The following is a 21,859-nucleotide window of genomic DNA, read 5'->3' as shown; positions in this document are numbered from 1 at the left end:
ACCGCTTCCGGTCAGAAAAATGTATGACGGTTCGGCCAAACGCTCAGACCTAGGTGGAGGGTGCTAGACCAAATGTCATAGAGGGACCCTGGCAGTTTTTGACGCCGCCATTTTTTTTTCAATATGGCCGACATTTTTTTTATTATTTTCAAGTTTAGTTTCACGCCTGATTAAGGCATACCTGTGCTAGCTCGGGGCACGAATAGGGAATGCAAATCGGTTATTTTTTGTATGGAAATAATCGGTTATTAACCGAAACCGCGGTTATTTCCATACAAAAAATAACCGATTTGCATTCCCTAGGCACGAACAGTAAAGTGATGGTAAGTATAAAAGTTTTTTTACCTTAACAGGATCGATATTAGACGTGATATTGAACTTGTTTACAGTAAATGCATAAATATATACGTCAATAAACATAAACAACTTTTTCTGGCGGTGCGCTCTAAAAAATCTTAAACTAAGTAGGTTCGGGTAATACCGAATGTCGGATAATTCCGAAATTCAGATGAAAATCACCCTTAATTCCATCATAATAAAAGTCTCTTTTCGGAATTATCCGACAGTTTTCGACATTCGGAATTACCCGAGTAAACCTTACACTAAAAATCGAGTATTTGATGTTTAATTTTTTTGATTTAATGTGTATGTTTCTAATGTTACTTGTATTAGAAACATACATACCTACTCGTATGCCACTGTGTCTTAACTAAATACATCTTGTGATATTAACAGCATCACACAGATCACACTATTCACACTCAAGTGACAATCCGTAGGTTCTAAATGTCTCTTCAAGCGACCTACTTTTGTTCTTTGACAAACTATATGTCAAACAACCTGTATAGATTTATTATTTCAACCCTCCAACCCTTTGACAGCTTTTGTAGTGTTAACGCGTTTCCGCTTACTTAACCCTATATTTCCACATTACACTAAATTACATTTATTTTCAAAACATCCTATATCATTCTACGCTGTAATCCCAAAAACGATCTTAACACCTTTCAATTTCGGTTTATTTTAAATTAACAGTGAAATAGGTATGAGCTTATACAAGTCGATACACTTAAGGCGCACTGCTACAATCGCAGTGATGCTCAATTAAAATTCGTACGGGTAACCTGTAGCGTAAGAAGGACAAAAACATTAACGTTTTACAAACTTCAATCTTACCCTTTACTCACCCACAACCTAAATTCAACCTTACGTCAACCCCAAAAGATTTAAACTTCAATAACGCATACATTGACGATAGGTTATTTCACGGCTTATGTGTGTGTCGATGTAATTCAGGGCTAGTATTCTAAACGCTAAGCAAACGCACGAGAGCATTCGCCTCAATAAAACCAGTATAATTACAAACCAGTTCAATAAGAAAAGCATAAGCATTTCCCACACTCGTTATGCTGGTCATTAGAGACGATAGCTCGCGTCAAGTTGGAAAGTATTCCCAATACAGCAGAAGCACACAAGCGTACCTCAACGCATGCGTGTGAAAGCCAAGTCTTCAGTACCGCTTCGTCCGCCGAGCTGAACGCACGCCCTGCGAACCATTATACATTCAAATATGAATATCGAATCCGAACAGTGACATCTATACTCTAGTTACAAAATAGTGTTTTGATATACAGTGTGTTTGTTTTTTGAGTGTGTTGAATATTTAATGCCACTGCGGTAGTGGCGTGCAAGTATACCGTGAGCGTTATACAGGTTGGTTTTTTTAATTGCTTTTTTGCGTGTGCTTTTGAAACGCAACTATTATAGTTTAGATGAAGGTTTTATAATTCTATTTTACTGTATTTTATTTTATAAGTCGCTAGGGAATCGGTATTTGGGTCACCGGCTCATTTGACTGATTATTATTTATTCACTGAGGTTTGTTAATTGGATTTGAGCCGTATGTGAGGTATTTTGACACAGGTTATATGAAAATCATTTTTATGCAGTTAAAAATAAGATTGAATTAATTTTTGCCAGTTGTTTTAAGTTTAAGTGAAACAGGATGAAATTGTATCTATGTCTCTACCTTCAATTACCTTAACATTTTTCCATATTATGTGCAAAATTTCATATTTTCATATTAAATATATTCTCCCGTTGAAGCTCCTCGTTACGGAGCGAAATATGTTGAGCAATCTTCCAGGCGTATTTGAATTTTAGTTAGTAGTAGTAGTAGTAGTAAAATACTTTATTGTAAAAAAAGAAACATAAAACATGAAAGAACACACATCATTAGTACAAAGGCGAACTTATCCCTTTCAGGGATCTCTTCCAGTTAACCCTTGAGCAGTTGAGGGAAAATTGGAGAACGGTAGACATAAAAGCTGTACTAAACGGCATAAAGATAAAATATTTAACATCCTACAAGATAGGTAAACCTATATCCTACTATAATTATGTACCTATATACAAAGTATGGGATATGAAATATAACAAATATGTAAACAACTACATATATATATTTAAAATATATAATACATATAATACATTGTATATGATATAATACATATATACTAAAACTACCACACTACTACTACTACTATATATACTACTAGTTATTAGATGTTATTAGAGATTCGAATACGTATGTTCGACTTACAGAAAATACGTGAGTAACTAGTTTTAATTATGTTTGTGTCTCTTGGAAGCTTTGTCATTAAAATTAATATCAAAATCAAAATGTTAATTAAATGTAAATCATAACTGTGACAACCCTAAAACATTAACAAACTTAATTATTACAAGTTACAATGGCCGGCCCCAAGGCATTCTTGCTACGGCGTAGACCCTGCGTAGGCCCCGTAGCCTGCTACGCCTACGTAGGCGGCTACACACTAGAGGTACACTCGGATTCACAAACATCTTTACAAACTTACGTTTCAAAAACATATTTACACGCCTCAAAAACACACGGCGCGATTCGGAAAGTGAATTAGAGATTAACTAGATACGATATAGTAAAGATATGTGACGTCCCACGGATAAAGGTACCTTATGGCGGTTGGCGCTTACGATTATTAACGTCGCTCCAATATTATTGCGGCGCTATGCGACGTAAGCGCCAGCCGCCATAAGGTACCTTTTGTCGTGGAACGTCACATAACTTTACTATTTCATATCTAGTGAATCTCTAATTAATTTCCCGAATCGCGGCGCCAGCCGCCATAAAGTACCTTTTACCATGGAACGTCACATATCTTTACTAGTTCATATCTAGTGCATCTCTTATTCATTTCCCGAATCAAACCGACAGGCAATATGCTCGTATAAATATTACAGTCACCTGCAATAATACCTTACACAACGAACGCCGCAAAAATATCTGACACGATCTTATTTGTAGAGCCATAAGAGCGTGTCACATATTTTTGCGGCCTTCGAAGAGTAACATATTATTGCAGCGATACAAGGGCAAAAAATAGGAAATTCGCAACCAGTGGCAAAAAATTAAAAGACGACCGAAGGGACTGTTTTAAATCGACACGAGTTGTGAATTACCTATTCGCACATGTATCGTATAACTTTTTACAGCACAATCAGCGGCAGAAGTTGCTAAGCGGGCCAAGTGTTCATAATGATCTTGACGAGACTTTATTGTTAAGAGAATAAGAGACTGTCAAGGTAATTTTGAGCACCTCGCCCGCTTGGCGACTTTTGCCGCTGACTGCACATATTCGATATCGGCACGTATTGTACTAATTACCGCACTAGTGCGATAATTAGCTCATTACGCAACTATGTTGAAAATTTAAAGGGCTATTATTTAACGTTGTACATTAAATACATGTGCGAATAGATAATTACACAATTATTCAAGTTTTGTATACTCATTCATTCATTCATTCACTCTTCTAACATCGCTCAGCGATATTTGATTCTGAGTTAGCTTATCCATTGATGCCATTATGATTCCTCTAAGTACAAAATAATAACGTTTACCAAATACATCTGGAAATGGCAACTCATTAATCAACCCAACGTACCTATTTCTACCCAAATTGCTAATGTAATATCGACCTTAATGTGAGGGAATTAGGTTCAGTTTCAATTGTGATTGTGTGCTGATTGTTGACGATAAAGCAATGAAATAGTTGAGGATTGAAATGCTTTTAGGTTTTATTAGCTTTGACCTCGTGAGGTCAGGTATAGAGTTATATTTATTACCTGCGCGAGTAAAAGCAATCACGTTTTTTAATTGCATGCTCTTTTGCACTCATGAAATGTTCATATGACTACAGAATAAATAATAGTACTTGGTACAGAAGAAGAAGAAGCAAACCCCAAAATTGGGGTCGAACGGATGGACTTTTAGCTACCTGTAGCAAAGCGATGAAATCGCGGAGTGAGTCACGCCTGATATAACTTCGCTTTTACTTTTTTTATCTTCAAGAATAAGCTTTTCGATCTGTGTGAAAAACACGTTCAATTTTCAATCGCTAGTCAAATTGACACTAATGGTAATATTCCATTTCTGCCCGTAGCTGCACTACTGGTACTGAACGCGTCAGTGTTATTGTCATTTCCAAAATGAACGGTAGTACAGGCTGCGGTCAGAAATGGAATGTTGCCCTAAGGGTCGGTTACACCGTATATCATCGTTAAAGCCTTCGCTAAATTGTATTGTATGGAATGTTTCATACTACGCAGCTGATTGACGTTAATCAGTGCGTTAAATGTGGTTGATGTAACTGGCCTAGGGAATGCAAATCGGTTATTTTTTGTATGGAAATAACCGCGGTTTCGGTTAATAACCGATTATTTCCATACAAAAAATAACCGAAAATAACCGATTTGCATTCCCTAAACTGGCCCTTATTATATCTCCACTAAATCTGTATGACTAAGGGCCTGATTCGGATTTTGAAATAGACATATATTAGACATCTTTTAGACATCACCAAGATACGATAACGATATGATTAAGATCTAACCTGTCAAATTTGACATTTGCGCGATTCTGGAGATACTCTTGAACGATTTCCCCAGGATATGACTTAGACATCTAATTCACATCTAATAGATATCTTACGCTATCTAACGTAAAAGTGACATTGGTTGCCCGAATTGCGCTGCAAAAGAGAACTAATAGTTGATATCTAAACTATAACGTCTCTAGAACGGATCTAGTACGTGTCGTCTCTGGTGAATATCTTGAAGTTCGAATACGGCAGTTAGGGTCGGTTGCACCAAAACGTCTGTCACCGATTTAGCGTTCGCTAAATTTGATTGTATGGAAAGTTTCATAGTTCTCTGCTGCTTGACGTTGATCGGTCTGTTAATTGTAGTCGGTGCAACTGGCCCTTAAATCATTTACCTGATATCTAGAAAAGAAATCGTTTCAATAACCTGCGCGTATCTTCCACTGTATTATCAATCTTATTAATAAGGAATAAGGTTCACTTTACAACAACAACGAGGAAGCAAATATCAAGGAAATTGATCGTTCCGAAGGCATTCGGTTACGGACGTTTAAATGACTATAAACGTTCAGTGTGCTCGAAAATATGCGTTAAACAAAAAAGAACCTTATTAACATTGGCGCTTACGTCTTTTTTGACAATGCTTCCAAACGAAATTCGATATTTAGTAACGTAAGTTCCAATTTCTTTAAGGTTGATTTTTGTACGCAGCAGCACAAATGGTTCACGCATTAACCTATATTGAAGGTTTGTATCAGAAGTCGCATTGGTAAGGTATTTTGGACCCTTTAATTTGGATATAAGACTTTTCAAGTTTAAAAATAATTATATTTGAGATTCTCACATTGAGCTCTTTCATTTGATATGTAACACGATATAGTTTGATAAACTTTATTATTTAATTTCTCATTTACCCCCCAATAGTGGCCCCCATGTTTAAAATTCATTTGTTTACGTTACATGTCCGTCTTTGGGTCGTAAACTTACATGTGTGTACCCAACTTAATTGGTCTAGTAGTTTCGGAGAATATAGGCTGTGACAGACGGTCAGACAGACGCACGAGCGATCCTATAAGGGTTCCGTTTTTTTCGTTCTGAGGTACGGAACCCTAAAAACAAAGCCTTACAAGCAATAGAATCGAAAAGATTCAAACACAAATCAACAATGATGCTTATGAAAAAACGTGTCGACTTTTGAGTTTCATAGCGGCCGCTAGTCGTCGCTTGAATGTACCATTACGTAAAGATAGTGAACTGGAAAATACGAAAAGATGTATTTGGAAGATACGTTGGGTGGTTATATCTTGGATTATACTGTTACAAAAGCAAATAATTTACGTAATCATATTATTTGATTGAACTAGTGCCTACGACAAATCATGGAATTAGTTGTCAAGCGGACCCCAGGCTCCCATGGGCCGTGGCATAAATACCGGGATAACGCGAGGTAGAATACGATTGAGAATACTTCCAATGACATTTGCCATCATTCCAAATTTGGTCTGACTTCATATATTTGACAGGCAATATTGTACATTTTAGTCTTGACTAGCGACCCGGTCCGGCTTCGCACGAGTCACACAAAACCTTAACAAATTATAAACCTAAACCTTCCTCAAGAATCACTGTATTGACAGGTGAAAACCCCCATGAAAATCCGTTTAGTAGTTTTTGAGTTTATCTCGAACACACATACACACAAACAGACAGACGCGGCGCGGGGGACTTTGTTTTATAAGGTGTAGTGATAACATCTAAGAAGCCGATATTTGGCATGATAACGTTTGATAACTTAGCTTTAATTTCAACGATAGATATACAGGGTGGAAAGATAAGTCGGGCCCTGGAGGGAAACTACCTTAAATCCTTAAGCTGGCTCATTTTACTTAAAGGAGACATTCCTTTATTTTTAAAAAGAAACAAAACTGCATTCAAAGTATCTTTCTTTTTTTCTTCAATTTGGCTTGTTTAAAAAAATCTTAAGTACTAAATATTCGATTTTATGGATATTTTGTACGACAGACGAGTGTAAGACCTAATGTTCTTTGGAGAAATGTTATCATTAACATTAACTGTATCGACTAGTAGAAGAAAATTGCGAGTTTTTATTTTTTGATTATTTTTGAGTCGGTTCGAGTCCCGGGCGAGGCAAGCGAGTTTTAGAAAATCTTTGAATGCAGTTTTGTTTCTTTTTAAAAATAAAGGAATGTCTCCTTTAAGTAAAATGAGCCAGCTTGAGGATTTAAGGTAGTTTCCCTCCAGGGCCCGACTTATCTTTCCAACCTGTATAATACCTACAGATTTCTGAACAAACTAGACTAAATTTTGTGGAATAGGTACCTCTGTTCTCTTCTTCTTAGTCGGATACTCTTGTCAGAGCAGTCGTGGTCATTGAGGAATATCCCTATAAAGCCGACCACTGACTGACACGTCGCCGGACGATATCGGCCTGTCAGTTAGAACCAAAATTTGATAGTTCCGAACAACTGTCCGGCCAATATGGTCCGGCGGAAAGTTAGTCAGTTGTCGGCTTTAGACGTAGCATTGTAAACAAAATAAATATTTACATTATAAAGTGGTGACACCATTACTAAACCCCGTGATTATTCTATAATGTATGCCATTGCAGTACTAGGGCGATAAATAGATGATATCAACGTGTCAACAGAAACCGGTATTTAATAGAGACTGATAATTTTTGTACCAAATTGCGCCGTAAAAATTAAGACGCCTCAAGTTGGGTACGAAAGAAAAATAAAATATTTATGATATGAAAACAAAGACCTTGTGCCACAGTAATGGAGAGAAAGAAAGCAACATATGTAATGATACAAGAGTCAGAAGCCAAATATACATCAGTCAGTTCCAACAGTAGCCAATGAAACAACCGGCTCGATCCTGAAAATGTATTAGATCTCTACTAGACCTCAACAAGTTACGATATGGATAATTTAAAGATATTTGTAAGATAGATATGTCAAATTTGACGTTTCCGCGATTCTGGAGGTCCTCTTGAACGATTTCGACAAGATAGATAAATGTCAAATTTGACGTGTCCGCGATTCTGGAGGTCCTCTTTAACGATTTCGACAAGTTATGACTTAGATATCCAAGTCACATCTAGTCGATATCTAATGTAAATCTAGTTGATCTCTATATCGTTTCTAGATCTTGTGATTATCTCGTTTCCCGAATACGCGTGAACGTATGGCCTGATTTCAACTTTAAGATACGTCACAAATTTGCTAAAAATACGACATGAATCGGATATATCAGTGTCAAGGGTGACGTTTCTTCAAACTAAACCATCACTTTTGACAGTCATTCCTGATCCATATCGTATCTTTAGCAAATTTTTAATAATCAGGTCGGTAGTCTGATCCGCTACTTTTGACCGCCTGCCGTATTCGAACTTCAAGATATTCACAAGAGACGACACGTACTAGATCCATTCTAGATACGTTATAGTTTATGTTAGATAAAGTAAGATTATCGTTATTGTATCTTGGTGATGTCTAAAAGATAAATATCTAATAGATGTCTATTTCAAAATCCGAATCGGGCCCCGCTACTACTGTACAGTGTACCTACCTCGTAAATAATGATGTTTTATGAAATCTCATTAGTTTCCATCTTAGTAACTACTGCACATGTACTTAATGTAATTTTAATACAAAAGACGCCGAGGTCTATTATTTAATCTATTTTGACCGACTTAGGAATACATAATGCATCAAAGTGCCTTATCAAGAAATATAAAGTTTCAAGAAACTACCGCTTAGCGCTGCCTTCTATAACAATGAATAGGTACCGTGTTTAATGAAGTTTGACATTCCTTATTGTGTACTAGTCTTTGGTATAATGGGTGGCGTTGTATTGATTTTACATGTTTTTGTTTCAACTGTTTATTACAATGGCGTGAGTGGAAACAGTTCATGTGGAAATAACATGTACGGTCGATATTAAGTATATATTCTATTCACATTTGTACACATTATATTCCATCGTGATGAAGCAATGATGTATACTTTTTGGATCATAAAGATTCGGAAAATCTCGCGTCTTTCCTGTGGACAATCGAAAGTTTAGGTACGATTTGGGAAGATTTCACTGAGGCTAAAGCCTCAGTGAAATCTTCTTCTATATAAGTATAATAAATTATACGTATATATTATATCAACAACAATATCTTGACATTATTTATTTTTCACTGCTTCAATCATAAATATTTGAGAAATTAGATGGTTGGAACATTCTTATAAGGGTTCGGTAAAACAATACCCCTTATTCATAAAATTATCCCTTTCTTAAAAATACTGTCAAAATGAGTTGTATGACCATGTAATGAGGAGGGATGAATGCCGTATAGGCAAAAGAATGTCAAGGCTTAATATTAATGAACGGAGATCGGATGGTACACCCAAAAAACGATGGGTGGACTGTGTGAAAGAGGATAATATGAGAAAGAAAGAAGTGAGTGCTTAGGTGACGAAAGACAAAGGAGAATGGAAGAGAAAAACACGTTGTGCCGACTCCACATAACGTGGGATAAGGGCAGAGAGAAGAAGACATATGTCAAAATTACAGATAAAGACAAACGATTGCTAGGTATTCGTATATAGTATGAGATATTTAACCACTAGATAATCTACCAAACTCCATTTATTCACGTTCCTAAAAATACCGTTTACCGCCGTTTTTAACAGTTGAAAAAGTTTTACGTGCCATAAGATCGCGGGTAATAATAAGCGGGGTAATAAACCGGCAACGCGGTTTATGAGGTAATATTATGAGGTAATAAACTGACCGTGATTAGAGGAAATTAATTGAAGGATATTTTTTGCCATTTCTTTAACTTCAATAAATATAAATTTACACCCCGTTATCTAATGCCAGGGGTGCGAAACTCCTGAGATCGGCCAAATTCGGCTCCGCTCGGCTCAGCATTGCTCCGAGCAATTATTAGGGTTGGCACCACTTGACTTCCTTTGGCATGCACGACCACAGATAAGATAATCACTTGAATTTTGACAACCCTAAATAGCCGAAAGGGATAGTGCCATATATTAGAAAGGGATATCATGATTCGACCCTGAACCAATGTCAAACTTCGGTTTTGTAGGAAGTTTCCTTTCTGTACGGTAGTACTATTATTTATTCTGTGCTAATGCTCAGTTTGGGGGCAAATAGTGATGTTGCTTCACATTATTAGTCGATTCATATTTATCTAATAGAAAGGGTTGTTTGTCAAAATAAAATTCTTATTTTGTGAATGCTCTAGACATTCATTCCAGACATTGATTATCGCAACTGCCCCATCACTTGCCCCCAAACTGAGAATTAGATAACGGGGTGTAAATATAATAATCGTAGGTATTATACTAGTTTTGATATTTACCTAGTTGTAAATTAATTTGTAATTGGTGACTATCATATAAATTATTTATTTTAAATCAAAATATACTCTACTCACTTTTAACTCACTAGTTAATTGCTTATTTATGTAGATCATATTTCTATAAAATTATTGAAGGATATTTTTTGCCAATACACAATTCGCAAGAAAAAAAATTTCCGTTATCAAATTTCGAATAATGAACAAAGAAATAGGTTGCCGGGGCCGTGAGCGAAGATACGATTGGGTCACATGGGACCTATTCGAAATTTAAAAATCTGAATTTGATTTTGACATTGACACGGTGCTTACGGTTACATTTGGTTGGCGACTTGCAGTAATAGATGTCTGTTACTACGTTACTACTGGAGCTGTTTTTAAAAACGTTCTAAACGCGACAGTAATGCGGTAACGATCGAACTAACCTCACCGTCACTTGTACTGGGGTTCTGAATGGATTCCGATCACAGCAGCGTCAGATTCTTGAAGAAAAGTATTTACAGAAGACGGACTTTTTGAACAACAAACATTTAAAGCAATCAATAAATAAGTATAAAAAGGGTGCCCTTTAAACTCTTCTTTGTGGTCGTATCCGACATCCGATATTAGATCGGACAATGTGAACACGCTTTTTCTGTGTTCTTCCGGACGGTATCGGCCTGTCAGTTAGAACAAAATTTTGACAGTTCCGAACAACTGACAGGCCGATACCGTCCGGTGGACTGTTCATCAGTACGGCTACCATCAGTTTGGCATTGACATAAACGCTATCGTGAACGTAATTTACTTTCTATGCATCTCGCTCGTACTGACATATTAGTGCGAAAGAGATATATAGAAAGTAAATTACGTACACGATAGCGTTTATGTCAATGCCAAACTGATGGTAGCCGTACAGGGCCCCTTAGGCTACCACAGTAGTGTTTACGCAGGCGATGTCATAACCGTAACATATCAATTTTATCGAAATCAAATTTAGATTTTTGAAGTGCGAATAGGCCTCAAAGTAGGCTTTGTTATAATTTTCCGCTTGGATTATTGCAAACAAATATTGTTATCGTTATGCTCTAGCTTTTGATGTTACACTGTTGGCCGTAGGAAAAGGTAAATTATATTTATAACTTAGGGAAAGTTATATGCTGGATAATAGAGTGATTTAAATGTCGTCTTTTTGTAAGTCTATAAGGCTAGGTTCACACGGCGTTAATTTTTCCAGTATACCGTATACGGGATTTTATCGAATACCGCAGTGACAGCAAAATTTGTATAGAGCCGTTCAAAATGGTTCAGACGGCTAGACGGCTTTCCCGTATAGACGCACACGGCGTGCACGACTTTGAACGTTTCCTTACAAATTTGGCTGTCACTACGGTATTCGATAAAATCCCGTATACAGTATACGGGAAAAAATTACGCCGTGTGAACCTAGCCGTCTATAATGTATCGTATTTCCGTAATAATGTCAAACTGCTTCTGACCAACTTCTGACTTACTACTTCTGATCAAGATTCAATTTTATGACGCAGGTGACAACAGGCTACAATTTTTATTTATTATTTTTTTATTTTCGACTGCCAACAAACCACATCGTAGTTTTGGCATAAGAATTAATGTCTAACTAGATAAAGATAAAATGTTTATTATTCAAGTAGGCATATTAAGGTAGGTAGGTATAAATTTGAACACTAACACTTAAATTTGTTATAACCAGTTTTTTTGCACGGCACTATATAAAAATCAATTACTATTTTTGTAAGGGCACTAAGATAAGGGTACATACGTTAAATCGAGCGTAGACGAAGGCTGACCTACTCCTCATCCGGTCAGTTTAAAAAGGACGTAAAAGCGTCAAGATTCAAGATTTTCTTGTCTTTTTGTATATTGGTAAAATGTTTCTTATTTACGGTTTTGAGTTTGTGGGCTTGGATTTGCGAGCATATGTTAGGTTGCATAATAAATTTGGGGCTAGTAATATTTTTAGTCGTTGACCCAATGGAAATTTCTATTAAAGATGACATTTGGATAGTGTCTACAGCCGCGTCACTTTTCATATCATATCAGTCTTTTTAGGGTTTTGTAGTCACCTAGAAACCCTAATAGTTTCGCCATATCTCACATGTCTGTCTGTCTGTCCGAGGCTTTGCTCCGTTAATGCTAGAAAGCTGCAATTTCCCATGGATACGTATAATATCATGCATTGCGACAGAACAGTAAAATAAAAACAATAAAAATATTTTTTTAGGGGACCTCCCATACAAAACTATTTTTTTAGTTATTTTTTGCTTTCGTAAAACAAGACCTTAATAAATACTTTCAATGAAAACTATAGCGAACATGCTCTGTCTAGTCGCTTTTGAGTTATTGCAAAAAATCTTATTTTCTTAGTAAAAAGTGCTGCAAAGGTAAAGGTCCTTATGCTCGTAATTGTACATGTACTTACTAATAGCCCCCGTTTGGCCTATTTCGACAGAATGGTAACTACAAAACCCTACACTGAGCATGGCCCGACATGCTCCTGGCGATTATTGGGCTGCTTCTATCTTCGTAGCTTTATCTTTTTTTGTTATAGAATATTTGTAAATTAAATCTTTCATTAGATTAGACAAAGTTTATTTAAATCCCACGTCACAAATTATTTACTTGTGAATGTTTGCCCTCGCCTGATTTTATTCAGCGCGAACTTACAACTATCGGGCGATAATGTAAATATTTAGTTTCAGTTTTATTCGGCTGAGGCGTAAACAGAACAAAATGGCTGCCACAGACTATTTACCATTAGATGCTGCATATACCGTGTGTTATGTAAATCCAATAATAGATTAAACCAACCAACCTAGAATTTATCCGTGTACTTAATCATTAATTTAGAAGTTTTATTATAATAAGTTACAATTAATTATGACCCCGTAATTATTGTTGGCAATTTTACCGAACAGCAATGTACTGCAAACATTACGAGACATAATATGAAATGTCATTACGAGATACGAGCTTTTTATAGTAACTACCAACAAGCGTTGATAGTTACATTAAAAAGCTCGTATCTCGTAACTTGTATGGTGCTTTACATTTCGGGCCAAATAATTTTTGGACTAGCTCGATCTGTATAAGATTGTCTTATTAAGGCCCCTTAAGATGTCCACTGCTGAACATAGGCCTCCTATGTTCAGCAGTGGACATCTTAAGGGGCCCACTGATTAACAGTCCGCCGGATGGTATCGGCCTGTCAGTTAGAACAAAATTTTGACAGTTCCGAACAACTGACAGGCCAATACCGTCCGGCGGACTGTTAATCAGTGGGCCCCTTTATGGCTGAGATGACGATGATTAAGGTATAATAAACTACTACATTATTTGAGTATTGTATATTTACCTACATCTGAAAACAACCGAAAATGTTAATTCCATTTTTGGCCCAAATTTATCAAGAATAGGAAAGTCTACCCGTATTTATACAACGTTTTACTCACATTGTATAGAATATATTGGATGGATGTAAGTGTTTACACAGTGGATGGACTCTCAAGCCGTTCCTTGGAGCCGATGGGGCTCTGTAAATACTGCTTTGACCCGGCCATTTATTCTGCCTTGACGTGAGGAAGCCCTTTTATCGGATGTATTGAAACACGGAACGGTTATTTGATAGCATATATTGGCAATAAAGCTATGGCAAAGTTGTATGTCATATTATATAAAGTTATAAAAACTTTTTACAAAAAAAAGATAACCGACTTCAAAAAGGATGAAATAAAATATTATCCTTTTTAAGTCTATGCGTTACCAACTTATATGTTTGAAGTCGGTGCCAAGCCAACTTTGGAAGCATACCATGATTTTGGTGCGATAAGGACGTACGTTGGATTGCCTTACACGACGACAATGAACGTACTTTCTGTAGGTACAGTCGACGTTAAAAATATGTTTACACTTTTCGTCTTATTACAAAGGATTAACATATCTTTGATGTCGGCTGTACCTAAGAACACACCTCAGAACACACGATCAAACCTTCTTGGCACAATCCGTACCATGTGTCGGCACGCAAGCGTGGGATTGGGACTGAAGTTATTTCCCGTCCCTTATTCAGAGGACTACATTTCAAAATATAAAACAATTCAAGGAATTTACTTTCTTGTCAAATTTCACCTAAAGCCGTTCAGTTGTTTAGCCATGAAAAGGCGACAAAGAGGCAGACAGAATTACTTACACATTTATAATACTTATTAGTAGGTACAGTTCTAATGGGATTTATAGTCACAAAGCTGATTATTTTTGACGGGTATTGTTACTACTTGGCTTGGCACCGACTTCAAACATATAAGTTGGTAACGCATAGACTTAAAAAGGATAATATTTTATTTCATCCTTTTTGAAGTCGGTTATCTTTTTTTTGTAAAAAGTTTTTATTTTTCCATTTTTAGTTTTAACGCATTGTTAAGAGCGCGACGCATGAATGAGAAACAACATCATGATTAACACTAAGTTCGTGTACCTACTTTAATAAATATGTAATCCGGAATTTTCTTGAGTCCGTCTGGGATAATTCCTGTCACTACACTATGTAAATCCTTCCTCCGCCCCGCCACTGACGCAATCCCTCAACCCCCCCCCCACCCCTCCGATTACTCTACCTCACAGCGCATCAACCCCTGATCCATGTACCCCTCGGCCCTGAACCAGCAGCCCTTCAACCACCATTACCCGACCCCTTAATCCCCGACCCCTTAACTCCTAACCCTAACCCCCGATCCGACCAGCCTACCAGCCTACCAAGAGTTTGACATTGAATTATTCGCTAGCGTGTGTGTAACTTACTTTCTTTGCATCTCGCTCGTACTGGCATATTAGTGCGAGCGAGATGCATCAAAAGTAAGTTACGAAGACGTTAGCGTCGCTAACTTAGCGAATATGTCAATGTCAAACTCGTGGTAAGGCTACACTTGCACTACATCAAATTGGCGGTGTTCGGAAGCAAATGCTCGAGTTACTTTAGAAAACACCGAAATCACTTTACACGTGCCTTTAAAAACTGAGGAGTTCCCTCAATTCCTCATGGATTCCATCATCAGACCAGAACCAAAAATAATACGGAAACACCTTGGGGGCAACTCCTTCCAAACAAAAAAAGAATTACTCAAATCGGATCACAGGTGCCGGAGTAATCGCTGAACATACTACATTTAAAAAATCATCATCATTATCATCAAAACAATCATCATCATCAGGTCTACTTCATCAAAGTGGTGGTTTTCGGGAGAAAATGCTCGAGTTGCTTAAGAAAACACCCAAATTACCATGCATGTCCCTTTAAAAATTGAGGAGTTCCCTCAATTCCTCAAGGATCCCATCATCAGAACAGAACCAAATTAAAATGGGACCAACTCGGAGGGAGCTCCTTTCAAACAAAAAAAGAATTACTCAAATCGGACTACGGATGTCGGAGTAATCGGTGAACGTACATAGAAAAAAAAAAAAAATAGCCACAACCGAATACAGAACCTCCTCCTTCTATGAAATGGAAGTCGGTTAAAAATTAAAGTTATGTAGTGTTAAGATGGTAGCCTTTTTATCATCTGTCACTATGCCTGTCACGTACTAACAAATATGTAAGTGTGAAAGTGACGCGAAAGTGTTGCAAAAAAATTGTAGGTACCGTAAAATGGGGTGAGTTGGGTGAAATTTGACTTTCAAACCTAGATAAAATTTTATTTTTACATGTGAAAACTGAATGGTGTATATAATAAGTGGTTCGGACGTTTGTATTTTAGTTTGTATTTTATTTTGGGTAGTTCCATTTCATAACTTTGACGATAAAGAGGAAAACCCACCTCACCCCGTAGTGCCTCGTATTTGGGGTGAGAGGGTTTTTCATACAAAGGTGATTTTGGAAGATTGTTGGATCGATTTTTTTTAATTATGCGTATTACTATAGCCCCATTTTAAATTGGAATACATTATTTTGGTAGCAGTAGCCTTAAAATCCCTTCTCACCCCTCTCTCAAACCTTCTCTCCCCATTCATAACCCAACTCTCCCCGCGAAACCTACTCACCCCGTTTTACGGTACATAGTATAGCACCTGCGTGTAATTAGTGTAAAGTTAATTGATTTCATTGTGTTACGACAGTTAAGCCATTTCTATTTAAGATAGATGCATGAAAGTATGTTAGCGTATGCTATAGTGATTAAAATTATTATCTTTCTCAAAGAATCTCAATCAATACCAAAATATGTTAATATAACGAAGTTCAGAAGAGGTATAATTATAACCTCTTTATAATTTACAAACGTATTCGCTCTGTATGAATTTTGAGAAGAATTTTGGTAGTTCGGTAAGACTTTAAAATGTTTGAAATACTTTTATACCACCATATGTTCCAGGTTGTATTTGTGTTTTAAAGCGAGGCAGCTACAAGTTATAAGTTTTGAAGCCTTTGGCCGTTTCTGGCATTATAACTTTGGGAACCATGGAACAGTTTGAGTGTATTTTACGAGTTTTTATTTAGTTTTGGTGGTTCCGGTGTCTGTAGTGAGTATTATTATTCAATTAGGGTCTTAGGTTAGGATTTTACAATGTGGTTATAAAAGTAAAATATAAAAACTACAAAACATTACAAAAATATATAAACACATTATAAAACACCTAACCTAGGGTGCCGCCAGCGGCAGCGGGGCAGGGTCCAAGCTGCCGGTGGTCAGGGCCGCAGAGTGAGGAACCGACGTACTATACGCGCCGTGTCCAAAATTACCGCCCTCTGCATCTGACCCTTGATCCAACCACCCAGCGAGAGTCTCTTTAGGTGTTGGTCGAGACTCTTCGCTATGAGACCGTTCGCTGACACGACTATAGGAACAATGATCGTCGAGTCAACATCCCACATGGCGGTTATCTCGTGAGCTAAGTCTAGGTACTTGCTGGACTTGTCCTTCTCGGCCTTCACGAGATTCTCATCATGGGGGATGGTGACGTCGACGAGCACGTTATTATTATAATAACAAAACATAACACTACCTATAAATCTCTAAAATAGGCAACTAGTGCGTGTTAATAATAATAATATAATTAGCAACCCGCCCCGGCTCGCAAGGGTAAACCTTGACAAATTATATACTTAAACCTTCCTCAAGAATCACTCTATTGATAGGTGAAAACCGCATAAAAACTCATTCAATAGTTTTTGAGTTTATTTCGAACATACATACCTACGAGCCCCGATGCAAATTATTTCGTCTAGTCCCACACAACAATTTTGTTTATTTTAATAAATTTTACACATGAACATAAAATGACCCAGTAATGGGAACGATAATAGCAATGTTTAATGTAGTTTATTTTGATTGTATAATAAAATTGCATGAGACTTTTATTGCTGAAAAAAAGGACTTTTCAAAAACGTTGTCCAAATCATATTGTCCTCTCCTACAGCACTGCTGCATGCATGGGCTCGAAACAAAATTGTCAGTTCATTGGCAGAGCCCTATTGCTTTCCCTAGTAATAGCCCTTTTCACATATGTTGTAATCCTACCCGTTAATAAAAAATTAAAAAAAACATGAACTTTTTCCTTTCAGTACGAACGGTATTTCTTGTGTTTGGATTTAGTTATTGCAGAGTATTATCATATAAAATTAAATTACATTAGTATAAGCATTAAATATTAGTAATTTTTAAACAAAAACATTATTTTTGAACAAACGCGAGAAACTCAAAAAATGGTCTCACTAGACGAAAACATATGCATCGGGGCTCGTATGTATGTATGTATGTCACTTTATTGCACATAAACAGGTTTACATAAAACGGACAAAAACAAAACAAAAATAAAAATGTTATGTACAAATTCATACTTATCCCTAAAAGGGATCTCTTCCAGCTAACCTTTGAGAAAATGCGAAAGGATCAGATACTAACAGGTGAAAGACAATTTAATATGGACAAATAGCACTATAAGAACTATGCTCAAACAGACGGACGACTTTGTTTTATAAGGAGTTGTGCATAAATCACGCGAGGTGTTTTCGGTTACTTTTTTATCCGACTGTAGAAAAATACAATATATAATATCTAGTGATATGAAGCGAATCAAAATTTACAATTTAATGTATTTACTATTTTCATATAACTTATGTAACGTAATGCTGCATGCACTGTTAGCTTTCATTTTATGATGTACGAATTTAATATAATAATAACCTTTACCTTTGTAAGGAGTTAGTTCATAAGTAAGTAATAATGCAACCTTGCTGTTTTTGTAGCTATAAATTACGTGTTTATTGAATAAAACTTTAGTCTTTAATCAGCATCTACTTGTTTTAATTGCTCCTCCAACTTCCCGCACCACATGGCGATCCTGCCACGTGAGGTGTCGGGTTCGCGCGCCGCCGCGGTTGCGAAATTGCATTAATCGGACAATAGCCGACACACTCATACATCATTCGAGTTTTTTTTTAATAAAATCGAACAATGTGTAATTCAAGAGTCGAAAAAGAAGATATTTTTATCAACCAAAACGCTGCGGGGAAATCTGCCAACGACGCTCATCTGCACGAGATGAAAAATCATTTATCGTCGATCAGCATTGTTATGATAGTGATTTGTGCACTATTGGCCATCGGAGTACTCTACGCTTGCTATAAGATATACAAGAAGTGCCACGACAAATGGTCAAGAGATTTGATCGTGCAATACAACCTTCGCCGCTCTTTCAATCGAGATCTTCGCGAGACACACACTCACTGCCATCAATGTGGACCTGCTCGAGGTGTTTCTTATTCAGCAAACAAGATGAACGAGTGACTCAGTATCCATCATCAGGACATTACGGCGATTCCAGAGTGAAAGTGAAGTGCGCGTATTCGGTAATGTGAAGTGAAATTAGTGTAAAACTCGGCATGAACGGTAATTAGAGCGTACCTACGCGTAAGTTTTCTTTATTTCTCAGCAAGGATTGTCTGCATACTTCATTTTCATGATCGTAAGATTTTTTTTAATGTTAAGATAAATATGTTAATTTGATATGATAAGTAAATTGCAAGAGTTACTTGGTGATTTAAAAACCATTAAAGAATATTTAGTTAAGCTTAGTTATGATAGAAGGACGCCTGAAGTCCTTAATGCAAAGTTAGAAGAGGCATTTTTAATATATTCTAACTATCTAAAAATTTGTGAACAAGTCCAGGTAGATATCGATAAGAAAAAACTGACTGGTCAAAGCTTATTGGATATTCAGAGTTTTTATGAACATATTAGGAGTTTGTATAAGCAAATAGAGGATTTTTGTCACAAAACCTATACAAGTTCAAAGCCACCGTCTAAAAAAAATTTCAAAATGGGCGAGTTTAACTTGAAAATAGCGCTTTCATTAATACCGTCCATGACTGACGATGAAGTTGCAATTAATCAATTAATAGACTCTATACAATACTACGACTCCACCTTAAAAAGTGACGCGAAACAACAGTTCATAAACTTTGTCTTGAAAAATAGACTTACACAAGTAGCTAAATTAAAGTTAAGTTCGTCATACACTTCTGTCCAAAATTTAGTGACAGATATGAAAAAACTATTGTTGCCTAAAAAATCAGCCACAGCTATTCAAAATAAATTGCAGACCTTGAGACAAGGAGAGTCTTCGATTGATGACTTTGGTCAAAAATTGTCGAAAATGTTTGTAGATCTCACGATCGCGCAATCAGACGGTGACTCAAATGCATTTGAAGTATTAAAAGGTCTTAATGAAAAACAAGCGATTAAAAGATTCGCGGACGGATTGCGCAATCGTAGAGTAAGTACAATTATTGCAGCTCGTGATTACGACTCTTTAAAAGACGCCATACAGGGTGCCAAGGACGAAGAGACGACTTCAAGCAATACGTCAAGTGATGTATTTTCTTTTAACCATCGTAAAACAACTTATTTCAGTAGAGGGTACGTTCGAGGGCGTGGCTCTTATAGGGGGCAACCACACTACTCTTCAGGCGCAAGGACGCTACACAACCCAGGACATTCGGCAACAGGAGCATCATACAACTACAGGAGCCGAGGAGCTGGCAGAGGAGGCTACCAGTTCCAGAGCAATCACCGAGGCAGAAACTACCAAGGAAACCGAGGTAAGTCTAACACTTTTAATGGAAACAATGGATATCGCAACAACCGTATTTTTACGGCTGAAACTGAAACTGATAAAAATGTGAGCCCAAATCAGTTTTTTCGTGGATAATGAATCTATATTTGCAAGTAATGATACATGTTTAGTTTATTTCAATGTGCAAAACAAAAGACAATTATGGTTATGTGACACCGGTGCCTCGATCTGTGCTTTGAAGTTGGCGATCGCTTTGAAATTAGATATTCCGATTTATAAAGACAAGTTAATTATTAACGGAATAGGTGGAACAAAACAAGCAATCGGATATGCTTACATTGAATTAACGGAACGTGACCATGTATTTCAACATAAGTTTTATATTTTTGACGACTTCTTTTCAACCACGTGGGACGGAATAATAGGTAAAGATTTTCTTTTAAAATACCGCGCTTTGATAGATTTACGAAATATGGAATTGACCTTAGAATCAAGTAAGAATGAGACAGTTTGTATACCTTTTGAAAATGATAGAACTCATTTAACTCTTCCACCAAGAACCGAATCATTTCGTGACTACAAACTTAGAAGAAGATTGCGTAGTGTTTTCATCAGAATTGCAAGACGGTATATTTTTGGCTAGTTCAATAGTTAGACCTTCCAATGGAAAATTACCTATAAAAATATTAAACACGACCGAAAAAGAGATTAAACTAAGTGATTTAAAGCTAGTAATACATAAAGCGAGTGATTATGATATTTGTTGTTTTGAAAATGCGACTCAAAAAGTGTAGATCGTGTAAAGGATTTATTTACTCATTTAAAATTAGAAAACCTTAACAAAGAAGAACAGATTTCTGTAGAAAACTTATGTGCCAAATATTCCGATATTTTTTATTTACCCGGTGACAAGTTAACAACGACAAATATTTACAATCACTCAATAACATTAAAAGAGAACACTAGTCCTATTTATACGAAACCGTATAGGTTACCACACGCTCAGAAAGACTTAATAAACACTGAGTTAGAAAGTATGCTAAAACAAGGCATAATAGAGAAATGTTCAAGTGAGTGGTCTAGCCCTAGCTTCTAATAGTTCCCAAAAAATTAGATAAAAGTGGTGAGAAAAAATGGCGTATTGTTGTAGACTACCGAAAATTAAATAACTGCATTCAAGATGATAAGTTTCCACTTCCCAATATTACCGAAATTATTGATTCTTTATCAGGTTGCGTATATTTTACACATTTAGACTTGGCAAATGGATATTATCAATGCAATTTAGACCAAAACAGTCGAAATTATACAGCCTTTGCCTCAGGCCAGTGGCGCATGACTCGCATGCCCCAAGGTCTCAAGTCATCTCCAAATTCTTTTTCTAGAATGATGAATTTAGCAATGTCTGGTTTAACATATGACAAGTGTCTAATTTATTTGGACGATTTAATCGTTTTCG

The 21,859-nt window shown here is 36.6% G+C and overlaps 1 protein-coding gene across 1 annotated transcript; it reads left to right on the top strand.

Annotated features, from left to right (window-relative positions):
• The first annotated feature begins 19,644 nt into the window (after positions 1-19,644).
• Positions 19,645-20,899, top strand: LOC134672903 (uncharacterized). The gene has a single exon (XM_063530853.1). It carries the CDS (start codon positions 19,645-19,647, stop codon positions 20,533-20,535), a length of 891 nt encoding a protein of 296 aa, XP_063386923.1. The 3' UTR covers positions 20,536-20,899.
• The last annotated feature ends 960 nt before the right edge of the window (positions 20,900-21,859 follow it).

Source organism: Cydia fagiglandana, chromosome 17 (genome assembly GCF_963556715.1).
Source record: "Cydia fagiglandana chromosome 17, ilCydFagi1.1, whole genome shotgun sequence".
NCBI lineage: Eukaryota > Metazoa > Arthropoda > Insecta > Lepidoptera > Tortricidae > Cydia > Cydia fagiglandana.
Note: the sequence above shows the minus strand (reverse complement) of the source record. Positions and strands in the feature narration are given on the sequence as shown.